Here is a 13,650-nt window from a genome sequence, read left to right on the forward strand (position 1 = left end):
TTTCTAATACTGCACAGAAGCAATGATATGCAGTCTTTATTAGTCTACCTCAACTTTAGGAAACTTCAATTAAAAACAAATCCCATTTCGATCTAAGCAAAGACAACAAATGGACAAATTTTTTCAAAAGGTCTATGAAATTGGAAATAACAATAACATAGAAAGGTAAATAATAAATATTAATGCTTTATATAATTTCTTTCTTTTAGGGTATTTTTATCTGCTTTCTAAATAAAAATTTAGATAATAAATAAAACTGATGAGAGCAATCAGAAGTTTTAGTTTACAGTATATAAAAATACTTTGCTCTAGCATATGCATATAATGCCTATTTGTAATATGCCTGACATAAAATACTGTACCTAATAATAGGCTATTTTCACACAATCAAATTTACTATTTACCTTTTTGATGTGATACAGTATTTGTGCCAAGGTTTTGTTTGCTCGATGAATTGATAGTGACATTGTTAGAAATTGTAGTTTCTGATATATTTACAGAGAAAAAATTATTAATATATATCCGTTAACTTAGTAAATTGAATTTAAAAGAACATATATCATAAGAGTATAAAATAATGCATAAACACGCTAACACAATGCTGTTTTTCCTTCATAAAGCAAAAAGTTTTATAATTATAATATTGAAAGCATTCTTTTTTATCTTGACTGTGAATTAGTGAGATGATTGAAATTAAAAATTAAAAAAAAAATCAAATTATTAATATGAAAATACAAATGTTAATTCCATTGAATACAATATCATACCAGAAAGACTTGTCCATGCCTTTTGCACATCGAACATTTGGGATTTGCTACTGACGGATAAAGACCGATGAGCCTCTCTGTCATCTTGTAATATGCCAATATCACTTTTTTGTAGAGTTGCTATTAGAACACATGTATTTTATAATTAAATTCCAGCTTAATTATTTCAACTTAACAACTAACAGATTGCATTTTTTTATGAATTTGCAGCACATTCTTCATATTTCTCATCTGGACAAGGCCCAGTACATTTGATGATGGATAAGCGAATGAAACTTTTATTAATCTATCTGAAATAATAAATTATTTAGGTTCAGCCATTCTTATGCTAGGTCTTCGTGTCATTTTAGGGCCAGGAAATATGATTTTGAGGTAACGTAAAGAGTGACAATAAAAGACTGTAGATTTCAAATGCATGATAACAGGAACAAGAAGCTACAGCAGTAGTGCCTGTTTGGTATTTCTTTTGCAAAATCAGGGATTGGAGCCATCCAACATTTATTTTATATGACACATTTCTAATGGTAAAGGCATTATAGCAGTGTTGTCTATAAAACAAGATCATAATGTTTCAAACCATCCAATGAAGACTGCACAGTTTCATTACCAACTGCAGAATCCACTTTTTGTTCTTGAACTTCTTGTTTTGGTGCAGTATTTTCATCTACAATGTCAAATTTTTAAAATTTTCTAGAAAACATTGGTTGAGAAAATGACTCAATTTTAAAAAAGGAGACCAATTTATGACTCGCAGAAACGTGTACTGGAAACAGATGTCATTTAGCCCTCTAAATAAAATTCTGCAAGGGTACGCAATGCATGGGACAATGCACTTAAAAATTGACAACGATTTGTCAATTACATAAATTGAAAAGTGTATGTATTTCTATGCTTAAAAGACAATGATATGATGAAAATAAAGCAGAATTATTAAATTATGGAAAACCATGACCTCTCATCTAGTCAAATATATTTCTGTAATGTTTCGTCTGCGCAGGGTCAGACTTCCTCAGGCATACATAGTTCAACTATAACCATAAAACCTTGGTCAGACAAAAAATTACAGAAATATATTTGTGTTAGTGTGCAGAAAGACTGTTGAATCAAATATACTATTTACCTTTTTGAAGTGATTTAGTATTTGAGCCAAGGTTTTGTTTGCTTGACAAATTCATGGAGGCATTGTTAGAAATCGTAGTTTCTGATATATTTACAAAAAAAAATATTAGCAGGATATTACCGATAACTTAAAATTACATTGAATTTAAAAAAAACATAAGGAGAATATGTGTAATTTAGTTTATATTCATATGAGCCGTTATCTAAATTTACTAACAGATTATTAAATCATCAAATTTTATTTAAAATGAAAGCATTCTTTTCCTTTTTGACTATGAATTAGTAAGGTGATCAAAATTGAAATTTTAGTAACAATATATAATTATTAAAATTAAATATAAATGTTAATGCTGTTGAGTACTATATATATTACCGGGAAGGCTTGTCCATTCCTTTCGTACATTTGGCATTTGGGAATTGCTACCCACAGATAAAGATTGATGAGCTACCTTATCATCTTGTAATATGTTGATATCACTTTTTTCAACAGTTCCTAATAAATCACATAGGTACATATTTAAATTAAAGGTGTGTTAAATTATCTCAGATCTGTTTAAATTCAGTTACAATACAAGTTAGCTTGATTGACAGTAATAAAAAATTATTAACAGTGATAAACAAGGTTAATAAAAAAAGCATACCAGTTTGAATAAAGTGCTTTGAAACCAGCATGTCTTCGCTTCTAGAATGTTCTGTAAGTTCCGTATGTGGGAGTCTATTTTGGCTGCTGTTGTTTGATGAATAGGATCCTAAATATAAAATTCGGTATTCTTTGTTTTATTAAAAACAGAAAAAAATTTAAAAAAATTTTTTTTACACAGCTGTATGTCAGTATCAATGTTCCGAACAACTTTAATATGAATTAAGCTGAGGTAAAGAATTATGGACCAAATATGATACAGAAAATAAAACAATCCTTATTGAATTGTTTTTAACTTGAAAATTCGGAATTATTATTTTCTAATAATTGAAAATAAAATATTCCTTATACGTAGAATTTTTAAAGCCAACATTACCAGATGCAATTTCTCTTCGAATATCCCCTTGATCTCCTTTTTTTCCATTTTTTAAAGAAATCACTGAGAAAAAACATAAGACTGTGAATGATAGAAACCAATTCATGTTCATTGAAATAAGATAAGATTAAAAGATTCTGTTTTGACTAATGACTCTATGAATCATCTTATTCCAAGAAAATCATGAAAATTAAACAATAGCTGGGTTGATGACTAAAATCTTCAAAATAGTTCGCGATCGACTGATAATAATAAGATCATACCCCAACATGCATTAGTACTAAATATGCATGTAACTGCACACACGCATACAAATATTTTACCCCTGCCAATATGCTTGGCTCTGTGGGCGCGTTTTTAATGAAATCGTCACAAAATTTGCATTTTTCATGTTTCATTCAATTTGTTCATGTAATTGTACCCAGAGTAAATTTTCATCATTTATTTAGGATTTATTCGAATCATACAATTCAGATCAGCCTGCCTGCTTAATTTTTAGTTGTAAGTGTTGAAAATTCCTAAAAAGACCTTTCCAGGTATCTATGTATTATCTGAACAACGAAAATAAATAATCTCGAAACCATGACTGCCCAAACTTAAGTATCGAATTTACAATTTCCCCCAAATCCGATTCGTCATGTGCTTGAAATAATAAAAAATTGAGCATTCTGATGCCACTACTATGTTGCAAATACTTGCAAATCGTTGCAAACTTTACCACAGTACTCTTGGAGTGAGACAATAACTACCGCATACTGCAAAAGTTATTGTAAGATTGTCTCTCAGTCAGGGCACACAATATTAGGGGCACGTTCATTTCAGTAATGTATTCGTTATGTTTAAAAACACACTACAAGCTCTACCTTAAACTGGTTCAGGGCAATTTTGGGGGGCATGTTATTAAATTCACTCAGCATCAGACCCGATTGAGTACTCAAAAAGTGACGACCGACAGGTCGATCGCGATCAACGTGTTGGCCAGCCCTGATATATAGGGTTATGTAACTAGAATTAAATATAAACAAAACTCTGCTCAAAAATATCAAACCTTTTGCTGAATTATAAAGAATTATAAACCAAGGAAAGTTTTGTGTTCATGTTTCAAATTAGTGTCAGAAAACCATAAACACATACTTTCCCATTCAAAATCTCCGCTTCTAGAAGGGAGAGAGGATGTTTCAAATGAGGAAACTTCCTGTAGTATCTCCTCCATGGCTAAAAGTAAAATTATTTTGTGATGACAATTATTTGTAATATAATTTAAAAGACCTGAATAGCATAAATGGTGATTACAGAGGTCTATAGTTAAACTATTGAATTTTCTGGAAATTCAGTAAAAATCATAACTAATATTAAAATTACTAAAGTAATGGTACATTTTGGATTTGTCTACAAATAGATAAGTTAGATAGATAGTTATAATAGATAAAAATAAAGATAGGTTAATACGAAGAAAGTTATCATAGACAGTTACTTCTATCTATCTGCATCGGTGTTACTTGTTCAGATGTTGCGCTCTGTGCTGGAGGCTCATATTGATGTTGATCTGAAAAAAATATGAGCAAATATGTAAGCATCTACTTTAAAGCCGAACAACAATTATGCATTGTCATTTATTTTTTATACAAATAATAATTTCTTTAATGAAAAAATAAAACAGAATTTATACCCAATTTGTCATTTTTTCGAAAAGTGTTCAAATTTGATTCTGAATCATTACATTGATACCCTGATTGCTTGATAGGTGCAGGAACTTGATCATTCAATTTGATATCATCTAAAAATTCAGATCATGTTAGTAGCCCAATTAAAATATATTCTGATAAGTTAAACAAGGTCAAGGATACTGTATACTGAAACCACTGAATAAAATGCATTCTGAAATTGAAATAGTTAAAATCAATAAAGCAACAATACATGTATTATTCATGTGTGCATTATAAAATAAATACTAAAAGATAAATTTTAGGAAAAATATAATCTGATGCAAAATTTGATTAAAAGTATTGCTTTTTATATTAAGGAAAGTCTACAGTGTTTTTCATATATATTTTGTAAACATCATTTTTAAAGCAAAGATGTGTATTAGAAATGTCTATTTAAAATTTTATAATGCACTGTTGTTTGAGTTACAATGAATATGTTTACTTGAAACTGATTCATCATCAATAAATTGAAATCCAGATGGATTGAAAGACATTGGTTCTTGAGCATGTGCTTTTGCACTTCTGTCGATTTCTGCAAGGAATATCATCAGTTTTTTATATTAGCCAATTACTTGGTTATCTATTAATTATTACTAGTTAACTGGTTATATTTTGTGAGAAGTTTTACAAAGGCAGGTGTGCAAAAACACACAACACTATAAAGATTATATATTTTAACAGATGCCCAAGAATCAGCCTTTTCGTTATTACCATTTTCTTCATCTACTTCCATGTCTTTCTGTTCCTCTTGTGCAGTGTTGTCAGAGTTTTTCTAAAACATAAGAGTTTATAATAAAATGAAGTGTACACTATTTATGACATATTATTTACAGCATTAGTATTTCAAGTTATAATGAGATGAATGCTCCATAACTGTTAGTATCACAAGTAAATAGAGTTTAAATGATCATAATAAATATATTTCAAACCTGATTTGCTATTGAGTGCTGTGCATCCTGAACAAATCTGTCTTCAGTATATGTGTTTTCAGTCATTAATATTTGATAAATGAATTCCAATGGCCAATTATCCACTGAAAACCTAAATGAAATTATTAAAGGAAGCTATACTATGAAACTGACGGATTAGTTTGAAAGTACTGCATTTCTGCTATCATTCATAATGAGATTCAATCCTTTTTCCAAGTTCCTGATAACTTGATCAGCCCAACTTTCCTATTGTGTTGAGTACAGTATTGTTGATGTTTCACTTTGAGTCCAATTATGGGTTTCAAATATAGTCCACTTTCAGTATGGCTTAATCGAAACAAATGGCATATAAAGTATAAGTGAAGAAAACATAAATAAACACATAAATGGAATTTTAAACTTTTGAAAAATAAAATGTGTATTTGTACATGGGTGGGGAAACTCATTAACCCAGCTTAATTGTACAAAAAATCATGCACTCAAGCATTTTCACCAATCAAGACTGAGTTCGAATATAGCCAACCAGATTATGGTTTTAGACAATTGGACTTGGTCTATATTAATTTCAGAATCACTTGGATATATCACATATGCGAGTTTTTAATAGCATGTTTTTTTTCTTGCGTTATTGAATAATGCTTGTAAATTATTGTACCCTTGGGACAAAGTTTGTGCAATCTGCTTCATTTCTGATGAATCCAATAAAATGTCCCATGATATAATTATCCATTCCAACGATTCACTTATTGTGGGCTTTTCTATCATTTTAAGAATTACTTCTTTGACTTTTTCATTTCCAGGAAAATCTGAAAAAATATTATATATAACATAGGTAGATTCCGGTTTTATTTTAAAGTCCTTCCCCCCGTAGAATTTTTTTTATTTTTTAGTATTATATGAAGCATTTGATAAAGCATCAGCCTACAATTCTAATATAACAAGCAATAAATATTTGATTATTTGTTGTCTAATAAGAGTATATTTGAATCAATTACTCGCAGATATATAAAAAGATGGGGAAAAAATAAATTAAATTATTAACTCACAATTAATACATGCCTATTGAACCACAATATAAATTTTCTCACATAGATAAAGAATTGGTTGAATATTATTGTATTACCACCAATGTTTGTTAAATTACCTCCATCGTTGCATGCTTCTTCTAAGCCTTTCTTTTGATTTTCTGATGATAGAGCAATTTCAAAACATTTGTACAAAGCTTCATCGAATTTTTCGCCATCAATCAAGTCCACTATACTTTTTCTTTGGGCTGAAAAATTGCATCAACATTTTTTTTATTTGAAACATAATTTGACAATAAACCTAATTAATATTACTATGATTTCTACAATTTTATGCTGTATTTCAATAAGCAGGTACACCAAGAAATTACGTTGATTAAAGTATTAAATGAATGTAAAATTACACAAATATTTTATGACTTCAAGCGACTAACTTGTACAAACCTCTCGATATCACTTCACAATCTTTCAAAAGAATGACAAAATTCTTGATTAATTTCTCTTCGATGCATTTTCGAATTATCGTTGAAAGGCAACAATATCGAATACGTTCAGACATCTTGATCTCAGTCTTGTTTAATGCCATGCAACTAGCCAACTCAAGCAACTAGCAAAACACATTTTGTTGCAATCACAGCTAGGACTGTCGAAAATATAAATAACATTATATATACAAATTTTTAATGCTTGTTTTATGCTTATTAATTTCATGCTGCTTCTCGCCTGTACGAATGGCTTATGTGTCCTAATTATAAATTCTCTCTGAAACCCATGGAAGCCCTCTGTACAGCTTTCTGACTACACTAATCAAGTTATGGCAACAATTTCTCACACGTACTGCCATGATAATAATATGAACTTTCATCATGCATATATATATAAAAAATTATACATACAAAAAATATAATAAATTATACTCATGGAATATGTACAGTTTTTTACATGAGAAATTTCATGTTTGTTGCCTTTAACATACAAGCTATTTTCAAAAATCTGATAGAATACACATTTCTTGAGGTTTTGTCCATGTCATGAAAGCAGGTACCATTATCGATACACGGATATGAACAATTACTGTATTTCAAAATCTCTAGAAATGAACGCGCCGCTTCAAAAGACGACGATCACAAGACAGAGACAAATAAAAGGCACCTACAATATTAGGTTACCCATTACTTCCCCTTTTTAGACCAATGACTACATTGCCTCGCGCAGAGATAAAGGAGTGGGTGTGTAAATAAATGTGCGGTAAACGCAAGAGCCGTATCGACCACTCTCGTAAAGCTTGCCCATTCTCAAGCATGGGGCGATGACAAAATGACTTCCGCGCACATACGCTATACGGAAAGAGGTTAAAACTTCCGCGTAGTATAATAAGCTCAAACGATAGATAGTTAGATAGTTTATTTCGAAAACTCCATAACAAACCTAAATTTAAAATGGAGAATTCTGGAGGGCAAGCAAAACCTACAAAAAAGTTTAAAACATGAAGTATCTCATGTGCCTGCCCACCAGCACGCACACAAAAACACAAGCCCAATTAAATGAGGCTTGGGCCAAACTTAAAAAACAAAATACACGATAGTAATAAACTTTCGGGCTGTTGTACTATATTATATTCCAATACGCAAAAGCAAAATTGTCTAGCAAAGGCAGTTGAAAATGGCCTTTTTAGATATTAAACTTAGTTTTATATATAATTTTATTCAAAATACTTTCTATCCAATTAGACCAGTGATAAATTGCAGCCCATGTGAGTCTAATTCCAGGTTGTATTTAATACGGTTACAACAACGTATTGGGTAAGGCAAAATATTTAACGAAAGCAAATATGATTCGTCTCGCTCTGCTGCTCGTGACAAGCAACCTCCGTGTGAAAGATAATGGATAATATGTGAAAGATAATGGATAATGTATTATGTTCGTAGAACTCCCTGAGGCTCGCACGAAACAATTGGTTTCACAGAAGGTGTTTTCAGATTGGGTGGGTGTTCACTGCGCCACTATTACGTTACCATTGCAAAGAGAGCCAATATGAACAGTACAATTTTTGTTTTCATAAATCACAATGCAAATTGGGGGTTCAATTCTAACAAATTACAATTTTTCACTTGGGCTATAATATTGCATATTGAAAATAACAACTTGGTGTGCTCTCAAGTCATATAATGAATTCAATTTACTACGCAAGTTTCTTAGTTTTATAACATCTTGGCCTGACTTAAAACCGATGTCGACCATCCTTGTCTATAGTTTTATTCACATTTCATACCCAAGTATATGAATGTATGTATGTTCGTCTGTTCTATTATAGTTCCAATTTCATCTCATTCAACAACTGCCATCATAAGCAGATAGCGTCTTTATTAATCATTTGGAATATGTCGCAATGCCACAGTGCCCAAAGCAGGCGCTACCCGATGATCTTAACTTAATGAAATCAATGATAAAGGGTCTTAGTGGTGGTGAAATGAAGTATGCGATTGGTTTCTTCTGAGATGTTGGAAATTTATCTTATTCCATTAATAAAATTGTTACATTTACTAAATATCTTGTACATTTAAACCCGTCAAGCTGACCCACAATATCGCCCAGAGATTCAGCTAAAAAAGGCCCCCCGAAGAACTCTCTTTCATTACTGCCAGTCAACTTGGATGCTCACATTCAGCTAATACCGAATATATATATTTACACAGTCAAAATTAAAAGTAAAAGATTCATTGGCATCAATGTTTAAATAATGAAACAAATTTTTGGGAAATATATGAGCGCACAATATATTTATGCTTGTTTATTAAATTGTTTCTAATAATAATTTCATGCTGCTCGTCTCCTGTATAAATGGCTTATATGTCCTAAATTATAAATTCTCTCTGAAACTCATGGAAGCTTCTGTACATCTTTCTGGCTACACTATTTAAGCTATGGCATCAATTTCTCACAAGTACTGACATGATAATAATATGAAACTTTCATCAAGCATATCAAAATATAATAAATTAGACTCATGAAATATGTACATTTTGCCTCATGAGAAATTTTATGTTTATTGTCTTTAACATTCAAGCTATTTTTCATTAAAATACACATTTCCTGAGTTTTTTTTTTCACGTCAAGCAACCAAACATACCTTATCCAATAAATGAAAATCAACAATTACTGTATGTCAAAATCTCTAGAAATGAACGAGCCGCTTCCAAAGACAACGATCACAAGACAGAGACAAATAAAGGGCACCTACAATATTAAGTTACCTATTACTTCCCCATTTTGGACCAATGACTACATTACTTCGCGCAGAGATAAAGGAGTGGGTGTGTAAATAAATGTGCGGTAAACGCAAGAGCCGTATCGACTACTCTCGTAAAGCTTGCCCATTCCCAGGCATGGAACGGTGATAAAATGCTTAACCGCGCGCATACGCTATAAGGAAAGAGGTTTAAACTTCCGCATAGTATAATTAAACGATATTATATTCCAATACGCAAACACAAAATTGTCTAACAAAGGTCATTCTCAATTAAAATATGGCCTTTTGAGAAAATAAACTGACTTTTATATATAATTTTATTCCAAACACTTTTTATTCAATTTCACTTTCCGCGCGAGTCTGATTTCAGTTTGTATTTAATATGATTACAGCAATGTATTGGGTAAGGTGAAATATTTAACAAAGGAAATATTATTCGTCGCGCTGTGCTGCTCGCGACAAACAACCTCAGCGCGAAGGTAAATGGATCAAGTATTAGGTTCGTAGCACATCCCGATGCTTGCCCCAGTGTATTTAATACGGTTACAGCCATTAATATGAAATATTAATTGAACGAAGAGCAAATATGATTCGTCGCGCTCTGCTGCTCGTGACAAACAGCCTCTGCGTGAATGGCAATGTAACATGTATTATGTTTGTAGTACCACTCTTTGATGCTAGCACGAAACAGTTTGTTTCACAGAAGGTGTTTTTAGATTGGGTGTTTACTGCGCCACTATTACGTTACCATTGCAAAGAAAGCCAATATGAAAAGTGCGATTTTCTTTTTCAAAAATCACAATGCAAATTGGGGGTTCAATTCTAACAAATTACAATTTTTCACTTAGGTTGTAATATTGCATATTGAAAATAACAACTTGGTGTCCTCTCAAGTCATACATTGAATTCATTTTACTACGCAAGTTTCTTAGTGTTATGACATCTTGGCCTAACCTAAAACCGACGACGACCATCGTTGGCTATAGTTTTATTTACATTTTATATCCAAGTATATGAATATAATATGTTTGTCTGTTCTATTATAGTTCCATTTTCATCTCATTTAACAACTGCCATCATATGCAGATAGCGCCTTTATTAATCCTTTGAAATATGTCACAATATAGTTGTGCCCAAAGCAGGCGCTACACGATGATCTTGATGAAATCAATGATAAAGGGTCTTAGTGGTGATGAAATGAAGTATGCGATTGGTTTCTTCTGGGATATTGGTAATTTATCTTATTCCATGAATAAAATTTTTACATTTACTAAATATCTTGTACATTAAAACCCGTCAAGCTAATCCCCAGGACCCACAATATCGCCCGTTGATTCAGCTTAAAAACATGGCTTATAGGCTTGCACGTAATTGACAAAAATCAATTCCGTAATTACGGCCAAATCGATTACGTAATGACCCCGTAATTGCGATATTTTTTTCACACATTTAAACCTATCATAACAACCAATTGAATCCACTTCTATTCCGAATGGGACATCGAAGTTTGGTTTTCATATTCCCGGCAGTACTACACGCCGGCGACAGATGTTAAAGACAAATATCAAGGAGTGAATTCAAATTAATTTTATTCTGATTTTTATCTTTTGTTTTAGTTTTGATTTTCCTTTATCACCCAATTTCATGCGATCAATTTTATCATTACCAACACTGGTATACGGATATTTATGAAACGATAGTTGACTTTTTAAAATCGTATTAACGTATTAATACGACTTTCGTATTAAATAAAAATTCCAGATTTATAATTTAATAATCAGACTAGGTATTTCACCGTTTTATTACAACATCCGACTTTGTAATAGAAAATGGTTCTCGCGCAGAATAAACACGGGAAATCCCGTCGTTTCGTTTTCTCTGCCGTCTCAATCGATTTACCGATGCCGAAAAAACTACCTAGGTAAGTTGCGTAGGTTTATTACGCAATTTCTCTTCCGTCGTCATATTGCTGTTTGATAAGCGCGACATTAATTATCACGGCATTTACAAATAGACCATGTTTGATAAGTTGATCTCTTACATTCGTTAGTCATTTCACCCGAAGAAGTTGAAACCAGGTGTGTTGGCGTCAATCAGTCTCAACACAATTCTATCCCTTATCTACGGTTAATATGTACTTTGGCCATGCTAGATAAGTTGTTAATAGGTTAGTAAATGGCAACGCGTTATGCCTTCCCCACCTGCGTAACAAGAGAGAGAAAAACGGCTGCTAATACCGGAACTCTAACTTCTTCTACTTATTAAACTTAATTTTTTACAATCAACGGAATTGACTGCACTGAAGAGAGCTCGTTTCAATCGCGAAAGCGCTCGACCAATAATTACGACTTTACGTAATTCGTAACTTCGCTTCCGTAACTCGAAATAATTCCGTAATTCCGTAAATCCGTAAATTACGTGCAAGCCTAAATTGGCTTACAAACACATTTTTTCATTACCGCCAGTAACCTAGGAACCAAAGACTCACATTCACCCAATACCGAATTTTTGAAAATTTGAAATCCTAGGTCAAAATAATGACAACTGAAATTAACAATATTATGAGAGATTCAATTTAATAAGGGGTTGATAAAAACTTCCAATATGTTGCAACAACACACGTAAACTGCCATTCTCGGCATTGTAATGCGAGATCAAATTGCGCAATAGGAGCAAAGATTAGGTTCTCGTACGAATAGTTTTCAGTGAAATTGGCATGATAAATGACATTACTAATATGTATAATATGTAGTTATTGTTCAAGTTCAAGGAAATATTACAAACAGTTAACTAGTCAAAATCATCAAATCAATATTTAAACAGTTGCCAAGGCACCCATTGCTTCTGTTTTTTATATCCTTGTTGGACTTCACAAAACCCGTTTACCCAAATCTGCTATTTGGTTTTTGCACAACAACGCTGATTTACATGAACAGATAACCCAACGTAACAATGTACGTAACACGGACTTCACGAGCCAATATAATCCTGCAATTCTAAAATGAAAGGGTCGGTTAGTTTTCCAATTAATTAAAAATGACAACAGATCTAGTCTGAAGTTCAGTGTACTATTACACATAATATAATAATACATATCAGCTAACAATTATAAAACATATTGATCATGTATGTTTCGATGCCAGCTCGACTGAAACGTAGTACTACTTGTCGATTAGAACGACTAAAAAAAACTTTATACCGTAGATTCGGCAAATTGCCAGTTGAATGCGTGTTTTCACATTGATAGTTTATAGCGTGGAATTGTTCATTGGTTGCTATTAACTCGATAATTAGTTCCATGGAACACTCTAGTGGCCGCGTTATATAAATTAACCGGAATTCATACTTATTCCAAGGTGTAATATAGCATATATGATGACCAGGCATACGTAACATATAAATATATATAAGAAACCAAGCACCTCCAGTGCAAGTAAGAACTTAAATAACGGCCGCGAGTTTTTTTTTCAATAATTTGACATAGTATTTTAAAACAAGGTAATTGCGGACAATCTTTAGCCAGCAGCGGAAACGTCGATGATTTTGTTGCAGTTCCCTGCAAGCTTTGGATGCTGCATTGCAATTATATTCATCGATGAATCGCAGTTTTTGCGCAACAGGAAACCATTCAGTTTTAGAAATGGTGGAATCCAAATGGCTCTCGATAACATTTTATCATCTCAAACACAATTAATTGATTAATGCAGTCAGATTACCGTTGAGGAACTCTTTTTGCAAACAATGGCAACTAGTGTCTTATGGTCCTTCATGATGACCGTAAATGCACGTACTTTCTTTTCTTTACAAACTAAACGTTTTGTGATATCGAGGACGCCTT

The 13,650-nt window shown here is 32.1% G+C and overlaps 1 protein-coding gene across 4 annotated transcripts in view; it reads right to left on the bottom strand.

Annotated features, from left to right (window-relative positions):
* Positions 1-7,201, bottom strand: part of LOC120330883 (E3 ubiquitin-protein ligase rnf213-alpha-like) — a 51,384-nt gene extending 44,183 nt beyond the window's left edge. The window contains exons 1-16 of one of the 4 annotated variants that reach the window (XM_078113727.1): positions 7,007-7,201; positions 6,682-6,810; positions 6,193-6,343; positions 5,538-5,649; positions 5,320-5,380; positions 5,051-5,140; positions 4,572-4,679; positions 4,377-4,448; positions 4,037-4,117; positions 2,903-2,965; positions 2,528-2,635; positions 2,260-2,379; positions 1,888-1,968; positions 1,375-1,431; positions 768-887; positions 405-485 (exon numbers count right to left, since the gene is read on the bottom strand). In XM_078113727.1, the coding sequence (XP_077969853.1) occupies positions 405-485; positions 768-887; positions 1,375-1,431; positions 1,888-1,968; positions 2,260-2,379; positions 2,528-2,635; positions 2,903-2,965; positions 4,037-4,117; positions 4,377-4,448; positions 4,572-4,679; positions 5,051-5,140; positions 5,320-5,380; positions 5,538-5,649; positions 6,193-6,343; positions 6,682-6,810; positions 7,007-7,148 (1,576 nt within the window). In that variant the 5' untranslated portion in view covers positions 7,149-7,201. Of the gene's footprint in view, positions 1-404; positions 486-767; positions 888-1,344; positions 1,432-1,887; positions 1,969-2,259; positions 2,380-2,527; positions 2,636-2,902; positions 2,966-4,036; positions 4,118-4,376; positions 4,449-4,571; positions 4,680-5,050; positions 5,141-5,319; positions 5,381-5,537; positions 5,650-6,192; positions 6,344-6,681; positions 6,811-7,006 lie in introns of all 4 variants that reach the window. The other 3 variants (XM_078113726.1, XM_078113729.1, XM_078113728.1) reach the window with 3 other exon arrangements.
* Between the last annotated feature and the right edge of the window lie 6,449 nt (positions 7,202-13,650).

The sequence above is a fragment of the Styela clava genome, chromosome 6 (assembly GCF_964204865.1).
Source record: "Styela clava chromosome 6, kaStyClav1.hap1.2, whole genome shotgun sequence".
NCBI lineage: Eukaryota > Metazoa > Chordata > Ascidiacea > Stolidobranchia > Styelidae > Styela > Styela clava.